This window comes from Pavona decussata, unplaced genomic scaffold, assembly GCF_977016875.1.
Source record: "Pavona decussata unplaced genomic scaffold, jaPavDecu1.1 SCAFFOLD_58, whole genome shotgun sequence".
NCBI classification, from domain to species: domain Eukaryota; kingdom Metazoa; phylum Cnidaria; class Anthozoa; order Scleractinia; family Agariciidae; genus Pavona; species Pavona decussata.
In genome coordinates this window covers 2,518,079-2,541,864 of record NW_028145480.1, presented here as the reverse complement: position 1 = coordinate 2,541,864, position 23,786 = coordinate 2,518,079, and the positions used below count along the sequence as shown (strand labels likewise).

At 41.5% G+C, this 23,786-nt stretch overlaps 1 protein-coding gene across 1 annotated transcript; it reads left to right on the top strand.

The window, feature by feature from the left end:
• The first annotated feature begins 2,769 nt into the window (after positions 1-2,769).
• On the top strand, positions 2,770-23,719 carry LOC146479641 (glutathione hydrolase 1 proenzyme-like). The gene is made up of 11 exons (XM_085110494.1): positions 2,770-2,915; positions 4,973-5,011; positions 6,277-6,327; positions 8,017-8,195; positions 10,063-10,359; positions 12,992-13,187; positions 13,826-14,130; positions 16,162-16,298; positions 18,570-18,760; positions 20,944-21,184; positions 21,899-23,719. The coding sequence occupies exons 2-11, from the start codon at positions 4,983-4,985 to the stop codon at positions 22,163-22,165; spliced, it is 1,893 nt and encodes a 630-aa protein (XP_084966620.1). The 5' UTR covers positions 2,770-2,915; positions 4,973-4,982; the 3' UTR covers positions 22,166-23,719.
• Positions 23,720-23,786: the final 67 nt, after the last annotated feature.

The following is a 23,786-nucleotide window of genomic DNA, read 5'->3' as shown; positions in this document are numbered from 1 at the left end:
AAAAATACGTTCTTGAATCGTAGACACACAGGCCCATGTGCTTGAAAGCAAGAAGTAACTTGAGAATGGTGTATTTATCAGTAAATGACACAGGCATACTCGGAAAAAAAATCCGAGTGCATCTATCAGGAGTCGAACCTCAGACCTTCTGATTACTAGTTCGGATGCTCTACCACTGCCCACTACAGGAGACTCGTGGGAGCTAAGGCCACTGGCTAATGGAAGAGCCAACCAATAATGCAGCAAAGCTGTGAAGGATGTTCCCATGCAGCAGGTTATCTCCCAACACAAATGGTTGGCTTTGCCAGTCAAATTTCTTTTGACATTTTACATCGCAATGTTGAACAACCCTGGCCATGGTGCCATTCCTTTCCATGGAAACCTTTGGACTACTAGCCTTGCATTTGAAGCAGAACGCGGAGAAAATTGTCATAAGTGCACTGTAAAATACTATAAACTTTGTCTGTTCCCTCTATGAAGCTGAAAGCACCAGGAGCTACCCCTGCAAAAAAAATCATGTTCTAAGCTCACTTTCCTAATGGAAAAGTGAGGAAAATTGCTGCAACTGGGATTCGTGAAAAGGGCCGAAAAAAAGGGCGGTGAGTTTGGGGGTATATGCTTTTGGTAAATTTTTTAAATGCCAGTCGGGAAGATTCTGCCGTGGTTTGCGAACGAGAAAGGGAAAGAGCGTCTTTCAATGCACTTGAACAGTGCAGTACTGACTACTCCGCAAAAATGTTCAGGTTAGTTTGAAGAAACACTTTAGAGTAACGTTAACTCGCCCTGTTAAAAGTGAACAGAAACTAGTCTTGATGAATAGTGGTAAACCAAAAGAAAGCTGTGGCTAAGAAAACACGATGTCGTTACCTTACAGTATTTCTTGATTCTGAAGTTTCCTTTCCTTCGCCATCTCCACTCTCTTGGTCCTCAGCCTTATCCACTAACAAGCTCCACTTGGGATCGTGGTCATCTTCATCCGTTGTCTCGTCGAGAGGATAGTCCAACAATTCATCTGTCTCAGGAGAGTTTTCCTCCAAGTCTGGCTCGTCATCAGATAAAATGTCATCCGGACTAGATTCACACAAGGTGACGTCTTGAAGTTGCTAATTTTCAAACAAAAAATACGTAGGTAATAGCATTCTTGCATTTTCGATTTTTTCATCTCTGCGTTATGTTCGTCTGCCACGTCATAGCCATCTGGCCTCTCATAAGTATTTTATTTTATTTTATTTTTGTTTTTATTTTTGGACTAATTCTCCCGAACTTAACACAATGCGCGAGAACTAGTAGAAAATAATAGGAATTAACTATACTAGATAAAAGCAACTGGGATGCATATGCTTACCTTCCGACGCTCTTTGTTCTCCTTCCGGCATTGTCCGGAGATGTCGAACTCCTTTTCGAGCAATGCGCGTCTTCGTTTTACCTTTCTAGAAGGGTCTTGCGATTGCTCTACACTGACGAAGAATGTATGTTTTACCGATCTCTCGCAATCGTTTAATTCCGGGAACACTTGTGCTTGGAGAAGGATCGTTAGATGGCATGGTCTTATCTTCCCATAAAAAAAAATTCAGGTATTTCCGTGTCGTGTCCCCAGCAAAATAAGAAATCGATTCATCCCTTGATGTGGGAATTTCCGCCGTACAACTAACTAGTGTCAGCTTTATTCAGTGTACAAGCAGGCTTCATTGTATCAGTTCTTAGAAGCTAAAGAAAGACGATAACAACTGACTTTGAGTTGAGGGGAATAGGAATGAACGTCGTCCGTTTCTTCGAAGCAAAGCATTCACCTTATCGCATACAATTACAATAAAAACTTCTTACCGTTCTTCACTCTTGCTCTGTCTTCGCTCTATCGGTTGAATTCAGTTTGTTGTATTTATATATGTTTCCAGGCAATCTATTCAGTCGGTATGGCATCTTTCCTCAAAAATCTTTTTGTGCCAAAATCGCCTCTCCAAGGTTGTGTTCAAGTCGCTGAACGAAGGAAGACGGCTCAAAATGTGGTGAACACAGCGCCGAAGCTAAAAAGATTTGAACGTTTCCATTTCACGCGATGTCGCTGCACGAAACAAATCCACTTTTCTCTGAAACTTTCGTTGCTTGGGAAAATTGGCCCTGATGAATTGAAATTCCTCCACAGCTCACATTTCCATGGAGACCAGCAACGCAATATTTCCCCAAGGACTCCTTCCCTCCCATTTTTTTTTGACGAATCACACAAAGTATACAACCAGTGACGTCACAAGACTATTTCGGCCTCGCAAAATGGCGGACAATGTAATTGTTCGAACTGAGCGGGCTGTTGCAAACGTTTGCGGGCACCGTAATCGAAAAACAAACAAACAACAACAACCGACAACATCACAACTCTCGAAGGTAAGCCTAAACTATATTAATTAATACGTTAAAAACTGGAATACGAAAATTTGGTTTCAGTAACACTTTAATTAACTGTAGCAAGCGATTTGTTAGCTTGCAGAACAGGCGTTGTTTTTTGCGTTTTTCAGGTGAGCAGAGGCGAGCGCGGAGCGCGAGTCAGGCGCGACGGGAGGGGCGCGAAAAATACATAGTTATTTTTTGGCGCGCGCGCCCCTCCCGTCGCGCGTGACTCGCGCTTGCCTCCGCTCGCCTGAAAAAAGCAATAAAATTAACGCCTGTTCTGCAGGCTAGCGATTTGTTTACCAGGGTGCTCAAGCATGTCGTGATAATCTATGTAAAGTAATTATAACTAATAATAAAAGGTATATGACGTTAGTTGATGCGGTTCAGTTGTTGTGTTTTTGAGTGGCTTGGTTGTTTATTTTTTTTTAATTTCAACACGCAACAGATAGAAGCTAACCACAGGTGAAAGAACACAGTGTTGGACTAACGGATAGGAGCTATTGAAAACTGTGAAAATAAGACAACTGAAGGTAGGGTTAAGTGTCGTGAAAAACCGGAACCTTAAAAGCCGCCGTTACACGTTGAAAATTTAGCTGAAAATTGTGTGCAACGGCGCTGCGAAACAAGTTTCAGCACGCGTTGCACCGTGTTTACACCGTGTTACAACATGGTCGGTTCCGTGAAACTTTTTCCTTCCGTTGCGAGACAAGTTTCACGAAAAGTATGCGCTCTCGTGAATGCACTCTCGTAAGCGACCAAAAGCTGTAACAATAGAAGCTGGTCACTTACTAGAGCTTTTAGGATAAAGCTTTCTACCTCGGTCTCAGGGTATTAACAGGTATCGCTGAGTATCCCGTACAGCGCAGTTTCAAATATTGGGAGCGCTTATTAATCCAATCCGAGAGGAAAACCAGACGGTTAATACATCCGCTTACCGTAAACAGATAAATTTGTTAGATTTAATTTGTGGTAGGTGTTCATGTGCATCGCCTGTGACGCCACAGGAATACATCCACTTTTTACTGAAACAACACGGGCATTTTCCAAACAGGGGATGTGTATATTGAATACTACAGAGTCCAACATTCCTCTTCAAGCTAACTTGAACTGTTCTTGGTGTCACTTTGCGTAATATATGCATTTATTCACAGGTCTGATGTTCCCGGAATGTTGAACATCTAAATAACCACTTATGCCTAAAAAAAATGACTAACCTTCGTGAACTTAAAATCAATCGAAGTATTCACAGAGGTAATCTTTCTTGGAATCGATGACTGACAACAATTCATCTGACAACGAAAGGTCATGACATTCATTAACCATGATGATTAGATTATTAGATCATTATGGATATTCCGCAAAATTGAGCAGAATAATTGTTTTATTATTCAACAACGCTCTGCCAATTTTATTATTCAACAACGCTCTGCCAATTTTCTCCTCTGTTGTGTACGCAGATGTTCAGTGCACCATGACCATATTTGGGCAGAGTCCCTGATTTTAGCCAACATTCTCGACTCCAGAGCTCTTCCCGGTGTATGACGTAGTCAAAGCCGAACGGCCCTGGGGCCGAGAATGACTCGGCCTATGGTCTACATGAGAGCCGTTTTCACGCCGCTTAAAATCGGTTCAACCGAAATATTTCGTTCGCGTTTCAAGCAATACAAAACCCTATGCTCATTACACAAATCAATGTTTTGGGGTGTTTTGTAAAGTTTTGGGTGATTTTTAGGTATATTTGGGAGGAGATGGTTTTTCTCAAAAGAGTAGTAAAATTAAGAGAAATAAGAAATATTGATAATTTAGTGAAGTTTTAAAATCAGAATCTGTAGTTAATAATTAATAGACGGATACCAAGTTAGTCGACTAGCAACCTGGGGTGCTCTTGCGTGGGTATCAACTGTCTTTTTAGCTTGTTCGAGACGTTCCGATTGTGGGGCTTAGAGCGGTGCCGAGAAAATTTCAACAAAGGCTCGAAGATACTGGTAGTCTATTTTCGTTTTTTCCCGCTTGCGTCCGCGCGCCGGTTTAGCTAACAGTCTGCCAACCTGCCAATTATGGTTGTGGGAATCTGCTTACCTTTGGGCTTTAGGTTTCTCACGGTATGGTGGTTAGATTTTTATCGGCCGGGACGAACACATTTCTCCCAGTGGATCATGTAAACTCTATAAATAACCAGACATAACGATAGGTGGAATGCAGCAAAGGTTACTGAACGTAGCTATAATACGACTGGAAAAGCGAAAGAAAACAAATAAGTCCAAATTAGCCGAGAGATTTAGAATCGCGTTTACGGCAAACGGTAAATCAGTGAGATTTGCGCCGTTTTTGTTTTTCTTGAAAAAATGCGCACATGGATGAGAATAGTGCAAAATAATTCCGGCGTTTTGTGCTTATGCAAAACTACTCAGTTTACTGAAAACAGCGAGCGGCAAATGAAGGATAAACATGGTCACGTGACAAGAAAGGATGTTGCACGTGATCATTTCTGCCGTTTTTGCTATAAACGTAATTCGAGATTTCTCTGATGATGGAATACATCCATTAGATACTTATGACAAATGTTCTATTACTTTTTTTTATGAAGGTGAAGAAGAATGGACCTAGCGGAGGAAGAAAGCAAGATGTAAGAGGCTAAGGAAATTCTCAGAATATATTTTGCAATAGATTGAATTACAATGTAGTGCAGTTGAACCTCAAATGAAATTAAGACGCAAAACTTTCCGTTGGTGCTGTTAAGTATGCGTACAAAGGAAGTTTAAACAATTGCGTTTATATTTATGGGGCCATTTTAACCCATTTTTCTTCAGTAAAAAACAGTAATTAACTGTGTTTGCAAGGACCACCGCGACAAAATAAAAGTACCGGATGCCGTAGTAAAGGATCTAATTAGAATTAAATTGTGGAACAAATAATCCAAAAGAGAGCAAGGCTGATTTCACGGTCAGGGAAGTATATTTTTCCAATATTTCGAAAGGCACGGCCTTTCTTCTTCAGGGTATGTTTGAGACTGGCCCTGTGGCAAGAGTTGTTACAATACATAAACAAAAACGTTACAATTTGAAATTTAAAAATACAACTTGTCAATAGGCATGAGCAAAATAGCTAACGTTACCACATGGGAAACGAAAACAGAAAACGTACCAATAAGAAATTTGAGAAAGTAACATAACTTAGGAGGATAAAAGACGGGAAAAATGTTCATGTTTCACCTCCCCTATTAAGTCCTTGAGGTTCAAGAGTTTGACCTCTGTCGTTGAGGTTTATCTCTCTAGCTTGGTTTACATTGTCACGATTAGATTTGATGAGTTCGAGAGGAATAAGTAACATGTCAGAAGCGTTATGGGTTTTTTTTGTTTTGTTTTTGCCTTCTGTGGACGAGGGGGGGGGGGGGGGGGTGGATTCCACTTACTTCGCTCCATAACTTCGCAAGTACAAAAGCTAAAACACCAAATATGTCTCCTTTTAGGTGCACAACGCGAAGTGATGACGTCATATGACGTGGTTTTACTAGGTCATGATTAACAAACGGCGGCCATCTTGAAACCGCCATCTTGCATGCATTTCTAGATTTTCCTAAAAGATTCAGGAAAGCGCCGCAATTGAACGAATAGAAATCAAAACAAATAAAGGAACACTTATATGAGCTAAAAACAAAGAAGTTACGGGAAGAAAAGTGATTCTTCTTCATTTCTAAAAGAGATTTTCTTAAAAAAACTGCCTGTCAAAAGTTGGTTGGCGTGGTAACATCAAAGTCAATCAACACTAACCGAGCTCGAGTGCGCTTAGGTGACGTCCAATTTGTTAAAAACAAAATTTCCGTTTACCGTTGAGTCCAAGCTAAGAAGAGAAAAGTTAGCGAGAATTTTGATTAGTTCTTTTCATTTTCAGAGCGCTAAAAGAGGATATCGATGCGGTGGATGTGAAGTTGGGCCCCAAGTAGTAAGTGAAACCTAACGCTGTTAGATGACGGCTTTTCTACACAGTGCGATTTTTAAAGGGCGGGGTTCACATTTCAGCGCATGTGCATTAATCTAAATGCTTTTTTCTCCTTCTTATCAACTTTATGGCCTTAAAAAATCCCACTCACATGTACTTCAGTAATCACATTCTATAATTTGTCCAAGCAAAATGACTGATGACCAAGATTCACAAAAAATGCCAGTGGATTGCATGTACATCATATTGTCGATATTGAATTTAGTGTTGACCTGTAGAATTTATTCCACGGTTGATGTGTTTACAGTTATTTGCATGCGAAATAACGCAATCATATGAAAAAGTTACCACCCGAGTTACCTATTCCTTTCCGAATGGTTCATAAACAACGAATTAAATTAATCAGGCTTGGGTCAAAGCGAGCAAAGGCGAAAAAGTATTTTGATTCATGGATATGCGCAGAACCGTGAACCCCTCCCTTTAATGTAAAGGTTTGCAGCGATTTCGTTCTTCGATACTATATTCCCAATGACCAACTTCGCATGGTTTTGGCGGTTTATTGCAAGAGCATTCAACTGATCATGGCAGTGCGGTTCGGTTTGAACCAAAGTCATGTCACGATTTAAGTCTATGAAGTACGATTGCTTGCTTGTGTGTAACCCTGATAAAAACTGTTGTCGGTGACACTGACTGACGTTTCGACAACCTGATAATGACCTCCGCTCGACCAAGTTGTCGAAACCTTATCCAATGTCACTCGGAGCAGTTGTTCCCAGGCCGACTACACTACACTAACCAGGACGATATCATGCCTTACCTAATTCATAAAACTTTACTGGTGTTCCTGATCGACCATTTTCATTTGGGTGGCATCAAAAAAGTTACTTTTAGGACCCCTAGAAAAACTTTGACTTGGTGTTATCACACGGCGCACGCTCTACTGCACCTTCTCTACCGTCCTTAGGTTACGAAGCCAATAGGCCAAATGGCTACCAGAATTAATTTTGTTTTCCTTTTCAAACTCAAATTTTGTAATCCTAGTAGACAGCAAAAAACAATCGCTCTAATTAGCATGAGAAAACAAAAATCAGAAGGATTATGGTAGTTGTAGTAAAATGACGCCATAGTGAAAATGTCCTATTTCTTTCCTTTTAGGGCGATGTTGCATTTGCAAGCATGCTCAAACACTTTAGAGTACCTTGTTGGTTATACTGACTGCATTTCACGTCTGCTAGGAACCTGAAACCCGCTATTGTGCCTTTGTTTCTTAGCCTAAAAATTATCTAAATTGTTGTTGAAGTATATCATTTAGTTGTATAGTTTGCATGGTGCATGACTTGAGTGTTCCCAAACCCGATTTTACTTTCGTTTTACCGCAGTTTGTACATCTCTTTGGAATAACGTACCCGAAATTTTCAGCGCCCAACCAGCGCTTGACTTGAACTACCCGACCTTTCTAGCGGATTACTAAACATCTTTCAGTGTCTTCCATCGGTTACTCGAGTTTTCCCGCGCTTTTCATAGGTCGGCCCACACCCGAGTTTCCTGCTTCTTGTTTTCCCGCGCTTGACATCACCAGTTCCGCCCGTGGTTTCCCATGATGGATTTTGTAGCAGTGTAGATTGCATACTGTGTTCAGTTCCTTTCCAGTGCATAAGGTGATATATATATATTTTTTTCATTTCCTTGCAGTTCCAAAAAGTGTAAAATAATTACAGCGACTGCCATAGCATTTGTTCTTTTGATCATTCTCATTGTGGTGCTTGTCTTGGTGTTACGAGCCAAAAAGGTTAAAGAGCCCACCAGAGAGCCCGCCACGGTACCCCCCACGGTAGCTACTACAAGTGACATACCACCATTGCCCACAGCAGGTAAGACAGTAAACGTGTTCACACTAGAACCCGTCCGTAAATGCGTCTTTTGGGGCAAATGTTTCTAACGGTCTACACGAGCAGCTACTGGGCATAGGCAATGCCAATACTTTATAAGTCAGTCTTGAAGATCGGTTTCTATTTCTAAGCATGAAAGTTTTTCGAAGATAGGGCAAGTTTCTTGAAAGTCTTCGTAACGTTCGGGCCCGAGAAATATGTTTTTAAAATCCGTTTTTCATCGATCGGTCTAAACTTTCAGTTCCGGCCAACTTGCCGGTTAATACGTTGTTTGAGATTATAAATATTGGAAAGTTTAGCTTCAAAGAAATAACAAATGTCGACATCTAAAGCCCAGTTCACACATGCGATTTTGTCGCACTTTTCTAACGCAACTTTTGTCGTGCTCGGGTCACTAACAGCGATTTTAGTGCAAAATTGCAGGATTTCTCAGCAAATGTACTGCCATATCGCAATGAAAACCCGGATTGTTTACACGTGCGATTTGAAGACGCAGTACCATACTAGCAAAGCGTTTCTTTCCAGCAAGTCTTTTAGCATGTTCATAGTCGTTCGCGTCTCATTCACGGGTTGCTAACTACGCGAAATACCAGAGACGCTCGCGAACGACTACATGCTTAAAGACTTGTCATAAAGAAACCTCTGCTAGCAGAGTAAAAGTTGCAGTCTTGCGCGAGATAGATTGAAGTGAAGTGCGATGAAAGTTGCATCAAACTGGCTCTTGTAAACGGGACGTAAAGGCGTACTTTCACGGAGATTTGTTGAAATATTTTCTTTAAAATCAAATTGTTCCTAGAGCACCGATATGAAAATATTAAGTGATATCTCCTAAGAAAAACAAACTATGATCTTTATTGAGTTATTTCCCAAAAACACACAGGAAGAACTTGAAAAAATTGGCCATTTTTTTCAAGTTGCAAGCCATCTACAGTGAAGATCATTTTTAAAAATACTAGTTTCCATGCAGCTGCACTAGAATGTTACGCTTCCATGGGTACAAATAATAAGCGCCGCCCTCTATTAAGCGCCGCAGCTCTGGTGCGGCGCTTATTCGAGTATTTCCATAAGATGATAAAAATACACTGTAATCGCTACAATGCGGTTCTAAGCCAGCAATGGGAATTTATTTTCATCAATAGTGATCTTTTTTCAGTTCGGAGTGAGTATATCTTGATGCTCTTTCATTCAGTTCTCTCTTCAAAATGTTCGCGCTCTTCAGTTCTTGCGTGAAGGCTGTAAACTTCGCCGGTACGACAAGCCCAACCTCCCTCTTTCTCTTCCCTGTAACTGTTGCAGTAAGGAGATTGTCAGCGTTTTTCCTTGTACAATCAAAATGTTTTGGCTATGTGGTATGAGCCCTTTATTAAGCGCCGCCCTCAAATACGCGCCGCCCTCGAATAAGCGCCGCACAGGAGACACGAAAAATTAAATAAGCGCCGCGGCGCTTATTCGAGAAAATACGGTATGCGCGTAAAATAGTTTCCGGTCTCAATAAGCTACGGACTCCTGGCCAGTGGTGACGTTGAGGAATGTAGATACAGTTTGAAAGCTGAAACTAAAGGCGCTTCACATTTGTCAGAAATGCCCGGCCAAACCATGGCAGTTTACGAAAGGGAATGCGCAAATTTTAAATCCTTTTTATATGCTAATCCTTCGAATTTCTTTAGAATAGCGGTACCATTTTCGGAATGTTCAAGTTTGAAAATTTTGCAGAATAATGTCTTCAAGACACCCGGTCTGGCCGGCCAGTTCTGATAAGTCCAAAGCGCCCTAAGAAATGGCTATTACAGAGGAAGTGAGTTCCTTATTGCTACAGAAAAAAAAAGATGTTTCTTTATCTTCCACTTAGTTCCTGAAGGAGCAGATGGACCTTATACCCATGGGGTCGTTGCTGCGGACGCTGGTCTGTGTTCCGAGGTGGGCCGAGACATTCTCAAGAAAAAGGGTTCAGCGGTAGACTCTGCTATTGCTGCCCTGTTTTGTGTAGGCGTCATCAATATGCACTCCTCTGGCATCGGCGGCGGTGGGTTCATGACGGTTTATAATCGAAGCACGAATAAAGTGGAAGTGTTTGACTACAGAGAAGTAGCCCCTGGGAAAGCAAACTCGACAATGTATGTCAACAGCGGTCTGAGCTCTAAATATGGTAAGATAAACTCATAACCTTGGGTAATTTTTGTTGATAATATCATACTGCATTAACGAACACCCTAGGCTCGATTTCCGCCGCTCTCTCGAGTCCGGTCTTTGTTCAATCTCGTACCCAGAGTCTTCAGGCTTTTTGGTCAGCGGGGCAACGCCGGGAAGACTCTGGGGACATCGAAAAAATTCAATTTTTTTGATTGGCTGTTCCGTAACGGTTTCCATTGTTTTACCGCAGAAATCCTGCGGTAATAAAATTTGATGTCCCCAGAGTCTTCCCGGCGTTGCCCCGCTGACCAAAAAGCCTGAAGACTCTGGGTACGAGATTGGTCTTTGTTCCTCTTTTCGGGGGAGGAGCGCGGGCTCGTTTCCCGAACAGCGGCTGGAAATCGAGCCTACGAACACCCACCCTAATTTCTTTTTCCGAGTTTGCCTGTGTCATTTACTGATCAATACATCCTTCTCATTTATTCACCAGGCTTAACATATTCCATCACGTTATTTCCATTTCGTATACGCCACTTGTTGACATTCCAATCCTAGCAGTGCGCAGGATGTTTGTCCCATGAACCTAATCTAATGACCTTAGTTCCCACGAGTCTCCTGTAGCTCAGTGGTAGAGCATCTGAACTAGTAATCGAAAGGTCTTAGGTTCGACTCCTGATAGGAGCACTCGGCATTTCTTTTTCCAAGTTTGCCTGTGTCATTTTACTGATTAATACATCATTTTCACACCATAATTTATGACTGATTAATGTTAATTATTTCTACTAGTTCCGTCGCGAAGTACTACAAGAAACGCAAGGAATAAACTTATCCTCGGGATGTTTTTATCCACCCTTTGGGGGATTTTGTCTAGCATCAAAATCGTTGTATATCTTAAAGCCCCCAAAGGGTGGATAAAAACATCCCGAGGATAAGTTTATTCCTTGCGTTTCTTGTACTACTACTTCGCGAATATTCCAGTTCGTTCACCTTATCCAATAGAGATCCTAAGCAGAGACGACGACGACGCCGACGAAAACGAAACTTGAAAAATTATCGTCGCGTCTTCTGAATAAATCCGCGATGATTTATACTCTCTCAGTTTGTGCAATGTGGCCGAACTATCGAGGAGCTGACGTCGTAGGGGCGCCTTTAAAGTTCAGAAAGAGAAAGGAAAATTCATCATGCGTTCACGTTCTCCCGACAAAGAAATGTACCAAAGTGTATAATGCACGTGCAGAGCCAGTGTTTTGCTAATTAAAACTATTGTTTTCTGACGTTCTCGTTGACGTCGTCGTCGCCGCTGCTTAACAGGGAGTTTAAAGGCTGGTTTCCATATGATCGCAGATCGCAGATCGCAATAAGGTCTGCGATCGTCTGCGATCATATGGAAACTACTTCTGCGATCGTCTGCGATCCTGCGATCGTGATCGCAGAAGATAGAACCATGTTCTATCTAAAGGCTGGTTTCTATATGATCGCGGATCGCAGATCACAGATCGCAGATCGCAAACAATCGCAATTAATCGCAGACGATCGCAGGAGATAGAACATGGTTCTATCTTCTGCGATCGTCTGCGATCACGATCGCAGACGATCGCAGAAGATAGAACCATGTTCTATATAAAGGCTGGTTTCCATATGATCGCAGACGATCGCAGATCTTATTGCGATCTGCGATCCGCGATCCGCGATCATATGGAAACCAGCCTTTAAGAGACGAGGACGTCAACGGTAACGAGAACGCCACAAAACAATGGGCTTAATGAGCGAAAACAATCGCTTTGCACGTGCGTTTTACATTTTGGTACATTTCTTTACCGTTCTCTGCAAAATAACAACGTGAAATGACCAAATTTTAGGTTTTCTCGAGAACAGGAGCGTATGACGCAAAATCTTCTTTATTTTTCCTTACTTTGACGTCGTTGATACTAATTTTGTTCCTGGAGAGTTCGCCAGCATTTTCCAAGTTAAACAAATTTAAATGATTGCGCAAGAGTTACAAAAACGAGAAGTCATATTTTTAAATGACGTTCTCGTTACCGTTGCCGTCCTCGTTTCTTAAACTCTCTAATCCCTAGTGTGAGCGAACTATTCAATAACACTTGAGAACTCGACTTGCTGGTCTTCACCTTGAGACAGAGAATGAAAAATTTACCATCATACGTGCTCACGTTCTCCACAAAAGCTTGGTCATTTCACGTTGTTGTTTGGCCGAGCACGGCAAAGAAATCTAGCAAAATTTATGACGCACGTACAAGACCGGGCCACCGTTTTTCTCATTTATTTTAAAAGTCCTATTGTTTTGGGAAGTCGACTTTGTAGCTGTTTAAACTATCAACTTGTCGAAATTTGGCACGCTAGTAGATACGGTATAGATGACAGATTTTAGGGGACTATGTACGATTCTGTCTGTAATATAATTAAGTGAGTGTTCACAAAACTGGGTTTAATTCTAGAAATTTAGCATGTAGCGGCCCTTTTGATACCTCTAGCTGGAGAAATAAAATAGTCGACATTAAAATGAAAGGGCTCGATGTATTTTGAAGTAAGCCGCAATACAAATGGAGCATTTCACTACCGGTATTGTTAAATCATTGTTTGTATCATTGTCCAATGACTGTTCCATCGTTGTTCCATCATTACTACAGGTCCATCCGCATCAGGCGTTCCCGGAGAAGTGAGTGGATACCGTGCAGCTTGGAAGAAGTATGGCAGGTTACCGTGGAAGGAACTAGTTCAACCTGCTATTGACTTTGCAAAGAAAGGATTTCGATTTGGCTATTCTGCTCATGGTGCTGCAAGCGGATCTTCGTTAAAATGGATGAAAAATGATACTGGATTAAGGTAACAACAGAGGTTATAATTTTTAGGCAGTTTAGTATGTCCTTGGTTCTTTTTCTGTCGAGTTCACAGTTACGCCTTGTGGAGCTATTTATTCTTACAATCTTCTTTCTGGAGGATTTTAAAGATTTTGTGTCCTCTTGTTGCTGCGCACACGTTCGGCGCATGTTTGGATGATCCGAGATACGCATGACTGTGCCTGCTATATTGTGTGATTTGTGACTTGGCGGGGAAAGGAGATCTTGGGAAGGATTATTCTAATATGAAAGAGCCGCATTAAGGATATAACCATTCATTTTTCCAGAGATACTTAAAGGAGAAAAATCACGCAAATCTGCTGTCATTTCAAAACCAAAAAATGTTTGTCTGTCAACAGATACAAAGAAATAATTGTCTAGTTTGTTATAAATAATATTTATTATCACCCCAGTGCAATAAAACTGTCGATTAGTGCCTATGGCCAGAGACAGAGTAGGCCGAACATTTTTTCTTTGCCTCGTGCGGTCTCCCATGTGCTAACTAGGGCTAACGCCCATGCAGTCGGAAATTCATGGGTCAATCAGTCAGTACACCGCAGAGTTAATTCGCTTGAATATTTCACTGACCTTTCCGTGACAAGGGGTCTGTTTTTTTTTTCCTAGAGAACTTTTCATAGACGGCAAAGGGAACTTGAAGAAGTTGGGGACCGTTCTAAAAATGCCTAAGTTTGCGAGAACGTTGGAGAGAATTCGCGATGACCCAGACAGCTTCTATAACGGAAGTTTGGCCCAGGATATAGTGAAGGATATACAAGATGGCGGAGGTATAATAACGCTGGAAGACATGAAAAACTACAGAACCAAAGTTCGAACACCGCTCTCTGCAACGATGGGAAACTACACGTGGTATACGAATCCACCCCCAGGCAGTGGGGCTGTTCTTTCATTGATCCTGAACATTTTGACAGGTACTGGAAACATTGTAGAGGAAATTATTCCTGAATTTCATATTTTTTCTGTTGTCATTCCGTGTGTTAAACGTTGCATCCTTATTCGAGAGATTTAGAATCACGTCCACGGCAAACGTGATATTCACGTTTCTGTAATGTTTAAAACACGAGCAGCAGTGTTTTATCGGTATTTAAAACCGCGTTGCGCAGCCGAGTGGTTCACGTCCTGCGAATCTTTTGAACGGCTTCTAAACATTCCGGGCTAAGCGTGTATCAAGAGAGTTCATAACAATGATGCTTCTGTGAACGTTGGAAATAAGCATACGAGAAAAATATTAAACACCGCATACTAATAAGGAGGAGGTTTTATTGGGTTTTAAAACCACTGCACGTGATGTTTTATCGACCATTTGATAGGTCAATGGGCTTTGGAATTATTTATGAGTTTTTGAAGTTTTCTTTAAAAAAAATTAGTATTTATGCCTTTGTTCTCACCCTGTACTCAGAACTGTACCACTTACTGCTGCCTTGTCTGAGCTCTGTTTACTGGCCAACAATAAAACAATACAAAATTGAACGAATATGGCTCTGGGCAAAAGGTGCATAGCCACTTTTATTGAAGCATAAAATCCATGAATAAATTCTGATACAAAAGTTTTCCCCAGTTTAAGGTGTGGGCCAAGAAAAACGCCAGAAAAATAACTACAATACAAGAACAAGAGGAGGGAACATGGGGAGGAGGTGGAGGTCAAACGCAAATTTCTTAACCGCAATCAATTGAAGCGAATGGCAAGCACATGACCTGCTTGGTCACATGACTCCCGCACAACATGGGAGGGGGATTCGCATAATTACAATTTGACTCCTCCCCAAGCCCCAGTACTACTCTACTATATATAATGATCCCAAGCATGAGAGAGAAGGCATTAAAATTCTATTGGCAGGCAAATATTTTATATACATGAATAGTGCAAAGTAATTCTCTGGCCTTTGATGCTAACGAAACTTACAACTGAATTTTCTCTACCGTTTGCCGTTTGCTTTTTAATTCTAAATCTCACTATTAGAGACCTTAAGATTAGGGATATCCTCTAAAACCGCAAACCGCAAACGTCGGCCATCCGGTTACAGTTCGGAGTTCGCAGCAGGAAAACAAGACGGCGGCTGCCCGTTGCGTGCACTAATATGATGAGGCTGGTTAATCTTGTAAGTGAAAACTTCTGCCGTAATTCCCTTATCTCTGGAATTGGGTTGGTCATGTAGCGAGAAGAGCAGATAACCGTTGGACAACCCGCATTACGTTCTGGACGCCTTGGGGACACACAAGGAACCGAAGAAGACCAAGGACGAGATGGAGGGATGACTTACTAGATAGCTTCCTAAAGCACTGGCACCGTGTCGTGCAAAACGTGGTCCAGTGGAGGTCAATAGGGAAGGCCTACGTCTAACGACGAACACTTAGCGGCTGAGACTGAACGGACTAGACAGCGTCCTTGACGTTGAAACCTGAACCTCAACGTCAAATGGGACGGCAGGATCAGAGTCACGTGACTTTAAGACGTTTGCAGTCTGCAGGAAACGAGGAAAAACCTCAATGTTAAAGTCCTTATTAACTCGTTTTCTCGGCTATTCTTGAGCCGAGGTCTCCCCAACCCAATTGAACCCTGCCACCCCTCTGACGTCGGCCCCGCCTTTCCTCAAAATAGGACAAGACAAGCTAGTGCAACAAATGTATTCTAATTTTTGCACTTAATAACCGACAAACTGAATTTAACGAAAAAAAATGATGGAAAAGAGAAAGAATATAAAATCTGAAAACATTTACAGTGTAGTAATGAGTATCAAAATGTGTTCCTATCATTCCCAGCGTAGGTAAAAGAGGTAAAAGCTGAAAGAGAAATAGTAACTAAGGAGCTTCCCAGCAAGGCTCGGGGTGATAGATGACATAGAGAAGAATTTCCTTGTTGAAAATGCATTTTTTTTAAAATCCTGTAAAGGTATTTACCAGAAAAAGTCGTCCCAGAAATCTCTTATATCCTCTGTATACAGGTTATGATTTCACGGAAGCGAGCCGCAAAGACCTTAACAGTTCAATTCTGACTTACCATCGAATAGTGGAGGCGTTCAAGTTTGCTTATGCCTACAGGGCGCTGCTTGGTGACGAAGACTTCGTGAACGTGACGGAGGTGAGCCGCTGTTTGTGGTTGGTTCTCGTCCTTGCTCCGAGAAGTTTAATCTCCGGGTACTCCGGTATTCTACTCTCCTAAAAGAACGTTTTTAAGTTATTGGTGCTCTGTGTTAAATTAATTTACACTTAAATGAAGTGATTTATTTATTTATTTATTTATTTATCATGATACTGCAGTGTTATGACAATAGACCCATTCGGCTAACGCAATGTTGTACCCAATTCAAATCCTTTGGGCATAAAATGTTTTGTTCTAAGTATTTCCATATCATTTAAATGTGAATGCTACATTATAAAGCAAATGCAATAAACAAAGAATCTTAACCCCTGGGGATCTGAATTGGGTACAGCATTGCGTTAGCCGAATGGGTCTATCGGCCATTTCCGAGTTGATTTGAACCTCATTTTAAAAGCGAGGCTTCGTGCATAGCTTTCAGTAACAGTGTGCAATTTTTCTTACGACCAAATGAATTGAAAGTCCAGTCATATCCTTAGTTTTACAACCTCGTTAATCACACCATCCCGTTATTCCCGTACGACCACATTTTCACGGCCCTAAGGGGGTCGTATAAACGGGGTTCCAATGTATTAAAATTAGTTTTCAGGGAAAAGCTTTGCACTTACCCTCGCGCTTCCGTCGTAATGAGATTCAAAGCAACTCAGAAATGGCCTATTTCAAACAACTACACTGGCGCCTTACGACAACATTTTTGTGCCCCGAACGAACTAAAATTCCAGTCATTTCCCTAGTTTTACATCCTCCGGTTAAATTTTAAATCCGACCATCCTGTTAACACGACCACAGTTTCGCGGCCCGAAGGTGTTCGTTTTTAACGAGGTTCCACTGTAGTCAAAATTGGTGTACAATTTAATATCACTTGATAAGGAAGCTGCGGTCTTTACTATTTATTTAAATTCATTTAACCGCTATCGAAATAGAACGAGAAATTGCACATTGAAGCCGTACAGTCAAGAATGACAGCAACACAATCACAACTGAGAAAGACGAAAATACTGGTGTGCTTGCCTGCACTTTATCGGTAGTCTCACAGGCGTCCCAAGCTCACGTTTAGAGAAAGGGAAAAATTAATTATCTATTTATTCATACATGCGTCACGGCTGTGTGAGTTGGAACGTGTCCTTTCATCTTACGCGGTGTTACTGGTTACATGAGAACAGTTGAGAATTTGAGCGCTTTATAAGACGTTGTATGGGGAATAAAATATCGTTCATTTAGAACGCTAAATACTTTAAAATATTCTCATTTTTTACGTAAGATGATTAATAAAAAAAACTCACCTCTTGTGTGTCCGTTGTGCTTTGTAGCACTGTGAGGGGGAGAACAGTGGTGGCATAAAAAGCACAAAACAGCGAAAATAACGAAAAAGCACAACGGACACACAACTCACGCAGCCGGATAAATAGATAATTAATTTTTCGCTTTCTCTAAACGTGAGCTTGGGACGCCTGTGTTAGCCTTGAAAAACCTTAGACCTAAAGCTTGAACATAACACACTCCGAAACCACCATAGCCCATGAACCTGTTTTAAGTAAAACAAAACATTGCGAAAGTGTTCTTTATGTTCTCCACTCAAATTTGCGTCCTGACAATATACGATGACAAATTAAATACAGTCGAACTTCCATGCATGTGTGACCACCTCTCGTAAGCGACCACTTCCCATAAGCGACCACCTTTCGTAAACACCGAATTATTCCCAGCCAAAGCCCAATAGTTGGAAACTCTCGTAAACGATCACCTCTCATAAGGGAATGCGACTTCGTACTATTCTCACTGGGGGCCGCCAAGCACAAACGCCCCCTATTCCTATGAGACCTGTGTATTCAAATTCTCAAATTCCCGCGCATCTGTGGATCCTCAGGGGAACCGGTTGTGCATAATACTTACAAGTTTAGTATAAATAGACCTGTTTTATCCTGTTTATTCCTCTCTTCGTTAAAACGGACACAAGATATCAGGTTGTCGCCCCACCCTCCTCCCCGCAGCGACGGTTCACTTTTGTGCCTGAGCTCTCGCTCCTTTCCGCCTCCGAGCTCACCCCTTCCCATAACTTATCTCAACCTGGGGCGTTTGGGAGTGGGGGCACCCGGTGAGAATTTAAAACCATCTCATTTCATCGCATTCTTAACATGATCACATTTCTTTCATTAACCTCTTCTTTCATTGTCATGATGTTTATATAAATCTAGAGCCATAATATTTTCCCAAATGAAATATTAGAACCTTCCTGTTTCTTCTCTATATCAGGTTGTTAAAAATATGACCAGCGACGAGTTTGCAGAATTTCTTCGGCACAAGATTTTTGATAATCGAACCTTTCACAACTATACGTACTACGGAGATTTTTACTCGAAGGCCAATGATGAGGGAACCTCGCACCTGTCCATCATTTCACCGAACGGAGATGCAGTTGCCGCTACCAGTTCGATTAATCTTTTGTAAGTATAGGTGTAATGTTAGACCACTTGATAGCACCCCCCCCCCCTCCCCCCAAAAAGGAAAAACTTAGAACAACTTAAAACTAGGGGTGACTATTGAGGTCATTTTGACTAGAACGGTTTTCAATTGAGTATCGAAAGTAATTTTACGTTTGTTTTGGTTTTGCTTTACTAGACTCTATGATTGGCTGGCAAAGTTAGCGCCATTTTCTCAACAAATGGGCAGCCAAACCCAAACCAATCCTGCTTGGTCGCACGCGTTTTCCCGCGCTTGACGCAGGTTACATGTATTTGCTTTGAGGTCTGATTGGCTGATTGTGCTGTTTACATCTGTTGTGATTGGCCAGAGAAATTACTTTGGTTTTGGTTTTACAACACTCAATTGAAACCCGCTTTATTGCGATAGTATTGTGATAGTTGAAATACCATTGCGATACTGTTGCGGTATTACGGATATACTATTGCGCTAATCTTGTAATTTTTGACTTCAATCAATCTCAGACCCTGCATTGTGATACGGAGTACTTCTTGTCGTCTCTTAAAATGTAGATAAAAAGCCACTATCCAGCAAACATAGAAGCAAAGTCGTAATTATTTTTTAATGTTCCTGGTTTCACAGTAATGGACAAAGTGAACAAGGAACAGGGGATGTATTTTTCATCGATGCACTGGTATTGGAAACACCCCTCCGCCCAGGGTTTTTTGTTGCGATTTTTTACAATGGCGACAAACGTGAAATTAAAGACCCGCGAAATTAAGTACCAATAAAGTAATTCGTGTATTTGAGTGCTTATGACCCTGTTGAATGCTCTCACGTTTACCTGGCTTCGGTTGTGCATATTTGAAGCTCATTACTACCGGAATGATCGCCAAACAATGAAAGCCAAGTTATGATAGCCTTCGAAAAGGAAAGATCAAGACCCAAAAAGAAAAAAAACTTCAGTAGATGGCAGCATTATTTCGACAGCGAAATAACCTAAAGCCGGTTATCAAACACAGATAAAAAGTTTTCTTTGCCAATTTAATTTGAGTCCCATTTTGTCAAAATATAGAGCGGTTTTCAGTTGAGTGTCAAAAGTAATTTCGCGCTTGCGCTTGCTTTGATTTTGCCTCAGACTGACTTCTAAGTTCGCACCCTTTTCTTAACAAATGACAAGCCAAACAAAAACCAATGGTGCCGTTTTCCCGCGCTTTATATACGTCGACTACGTTTCAGCGACCTTAAACAGCGACGATGACGACGTCAACGAGAACGTCAGAAAACAATAGTTTTAATTAGAAAAAAACTGGCTCTGCACGTGCATTATACACTTTGGTACATTTCTTTGTCGTCCTCTGCAAGACAACAGGGAGCTTAAGCAGCGACGACGGCAACGCCAACGAAAACGTCACTTGAAAATATAACTTTATTTCATTTGTGCTACTTCGCGATTGTTTCAACTCGCTCAACTTCTAGAGAAAAGGCGAACTATCCAGGAGCTAAAGCGGTAGTAGTGGCGTTCAAGTTAAGAAGGAAAATAAAAATTTATTCAACGTCGTGTGCAAAGAAATGTACCAAAATGTAAAACGCAGGTGCAGAGCAATTGTTTTTGCTCATTAAACCTATTGGTTTGTGGCGTTGTCCTTGTCGTCGTCGTCGCCGTCGTCGTTGCTTAAGCTCCCTAACAACGTGAAATGACCAAATTTAAGGTTTTGTGGAGAACGTGAGCGCATGATGATTAATTTTCCTTTCTCTTTCTGAACTTTAAAGGCGCCCCTACGACGTCAGCCCCTCGATAGTTCGGCCACATTACACAAACTGAGAGAGTATAAATCATCGCGAATTTATTCAGAAGACGCGAAGGTATTTTTTTAAGTTCCGTTTCCGTCGGCGTCGTCGTCATCGTCTCTGCTTAAGGTCCCTATTGGTTCCTTGTGCTATTTACGTCTGCCATGATTGGCCAGTAATTACTTTGGTTTTGGTTTTACGACACTCCATTGAAAACCGCTTTATAAACCACCCTCCATTTCAGTGGTCATATTAACCAGCTAAAGTTATAAAGGTGGTCGTTTCGTCGCATTTATATGAATGAGGCGGTCATATCAAGGGAAATGACAAAAATTTGTTTGAGCCACGAAAAAATGACAGTGATAAACAGGCGGTCGTTAGGGGGATTAACATTTTGTGTTTTTCTTTTTGTCAGCTTCGGTTCAAAATATCGTTCTACGCGCACTGGCATAATATACAACAACTTAATGGACGACTTCTCCACTCCTGGGAAAAAGAACAATTTTGGAGTTGAGCCGTCACAGAGCAACTATATCGTGCCAAGGAAACGCCCCCAATCTTCAATGACCCCTTCGATTTTTGTGGACAGTAAGGGCGTTCCTCGTCTAGTGGTCGGTGCCTCTGGCGGCACCAAAATCACAACTGCTATCTCCTTGGTGAGATTTTATGTAAATCAACTTGTTTTGAACTTAAAGGGGAGTATCAGGGGAGTTTGGTGTTGATCAAAAACTCGAAGCTCCATTTTTTATCAACAGAAACCTAAAAGTACTGCTCAAATTTGTTGTAGATTGTCACCCCAGTGTACTAAGACTACCGATGAGTGTCTCTTGCCACAGATGGACTGGGTTAGAATATGGACTGCATCTTGAAAAAAGTTAGGCTAACTTTTTCGAGTTCTCGCGTTTTCGTTTCCAAAATGTAGTTGCGCAGGTTATGAGTTCGTATCAAGAATTCAGTTGGTTTCTTTTTCGTGATGTTCTAGAATTATTTTGTAGCTAAGTGAAGGTGTGATAGCACCATTTTCAGCACAAAAGATCAAAATCCTCGTGATTGTTCCCCTTCTTCGCACAATCTCGGTAAAACTCAAGTTGGAGAAAATTTGGTTTCTCAAGAATGGTCAGATTCGGTAGTAATTCGCTATCTTGAATCGCGTGAAGAAGATTGGTTCAGGTTTAGTGCTAGATTGAAATTGCCGAGTTCGAATAAGGACTTTTTCGCCACAGGATTTGTACGTACCTCAGTATTGCAATAACATTGTCGGAATGGAGAGCCTACGCTACTGGATCGCAGGGTGATTTGAGTAGTTACAATATTTCACTGTACCAAAACTACAAACAAGCTATGGTTCACTGATGGCTTTCTTGTTTTAGGTTGTGATGAACTACCTGTGGTTCAATCGAAACCTCTCACAAGCTGTTGTAGAACCCAGGCTCCACCATCAGTTGCTTCCCAACTTCATTCGCATCGACAAAGATTACCAGATGCCCCTGGCAATCCAAACAGGGCTGCAGGGGCTTGGGCACGAGGTTAGGAACATCAGTGGTTACGCTGCTGTACAGGCCGCGGCCACAAGTGCTAATGGGAAACTTTACGGCAAGGCTGACCCCAGAAAGAGATCTTATGCAGCGGGATTTTAAATCGAGGAATAATATCAAGCTTCTCTGCACTTTTCTTTTATGCGTTTGTTTACGTTTTTTAGCTTAATATTATATTCCTCTCGCCTCGCTAGCTTGGCATGGCCCTTTCGTACAAATACCCCTCCCAGTTGCTATTCTATTACATTTCTAGACAACAAAGACTAGCGGCTTCAGTTACATTGTAAAAGTTATTTTACTGGTCCCACGTGCAACGTTGTTGTCCGCTTATTATACTGAACGTTGATAATAAAATATGAGAAATTACTGATTTCTCATATTTTATTATTAATTAACGTTCAGTATACTGCCAATATTACTAAAAATTCTTAAGGCTCAGAATGGCAAGACGTTGCTAGGAAAGTAAGAATTGTTCGAACTGAGAAACGTTGCTCCAAATACGAAAGTTGCCGCGCACCTTGTGTGATACCGTGCAAGTCGCCAACGAATATGCCCGATTGCGCATGACTTTCAAAACGAAGTTAAATAGTCACTCGCTTGGGATTTTCGCTGCACGGCGATCAAATTCTCCGCGATCGGGGTATATAAATCGCGTGAAAGACAACAATATTCAGTTGACAATCGAAACGGAGCACTAAAATATCCTTTATAAACGCTCGATTTTTTCTTGCAACACAATGGTAAATTCCCGCGCGTTGCCCAGCCTTCCGCAGGTGAGTCTCTCTAAGTACCATGGTTAGATAACGTTGATTGACCAAGCGCTGAGAGAAAAGTAGCTCAAAACGAAACGGCTTTTGGGAGCTCAGAGAAGCGTTAAGACCGGCACCAGCTAAGCTTCTTGAGACTTTAAAAGAGAGGATCCTCTCTTGGACTTTATCGATAACTATCCATAAAAAACTTCGCGTTACGTTTTGGTATATAACTTGTGATATAAGTTAAAGTAGACTTCTATTCTCTTTCGCTACTCTCAGCCGACTAGAAAACATTTGTTTTATAAGTTATACGCAAACAATACAACAGTATGTGGAGGGAGCCGCCAGCGATCGAGTTTATTACAACAGTTACAATACAGTGATATATAGGTTTAGTTACAGCGAAATATGCGCATGGTTACAGTGATATACGTTTGTAGTTTATTCTGACAACAATAAAGTACAGAGATATGTGCGAAAGCTAAATATAAGTGACAACGTAAATAGAGGCAGCGAAAAACGAAGCAAACAAAAGCATGTAGAAATCTCAACCATACCAAGCCAAAGTAAATAAGATATTGTAAGGAAAACTGAACTGACTACGTACTATCTTAAGCAAATAAACAAGGAAAAATAGCCTCAAACTGGTCGCCGTCAAGTGGTGTGATATTCACAAGGAGTCGTTTATATAGAGGCTGAATAATTCAGTGGGAATACATAACAATACAGGCTAATAAACTACTAAAAGAAATACATTTCGCAGTGTTGTGAGATAAGCAGGACCGTTACAAACACTGTCTCGTCCTCAGGCCACAAAGCATTTCGCGGAGAGACTGGGAAATCAGGGGCACGGAACTTGATGGGTTGGACACGAAACGGCAACACCCCGCACACCTGCGCGCTGCGTTTAGATTCAAGAGAGAGGCTCTTGGCCTTGGTATGTTGACACTTCCCTTGCATTGCCATGACGA

Bases quoted from the DNA above. Each gene is read 5' to 3' on its own strand.
- LOC146479641 (XM_085110494.1), top strand. From the start codon at position 4,983: ATGGACCTAGCGGAGGAAGAAAGCAAGAT. The intron at 14,131-16,161 runs GTACTGGAAACA...CTCTGTATACAG, and splicing joins GATCCTGAACATTTTGACAG to GTTATGATTTCACGGAAGCG. The intron at 21,185-21,898 runs GTGAGATTTTAT...TTCTTGTTTTAG, and splicing joins TCACAACTGCTATCTCCTTG to GTTGTGATGAACTACCTGTG.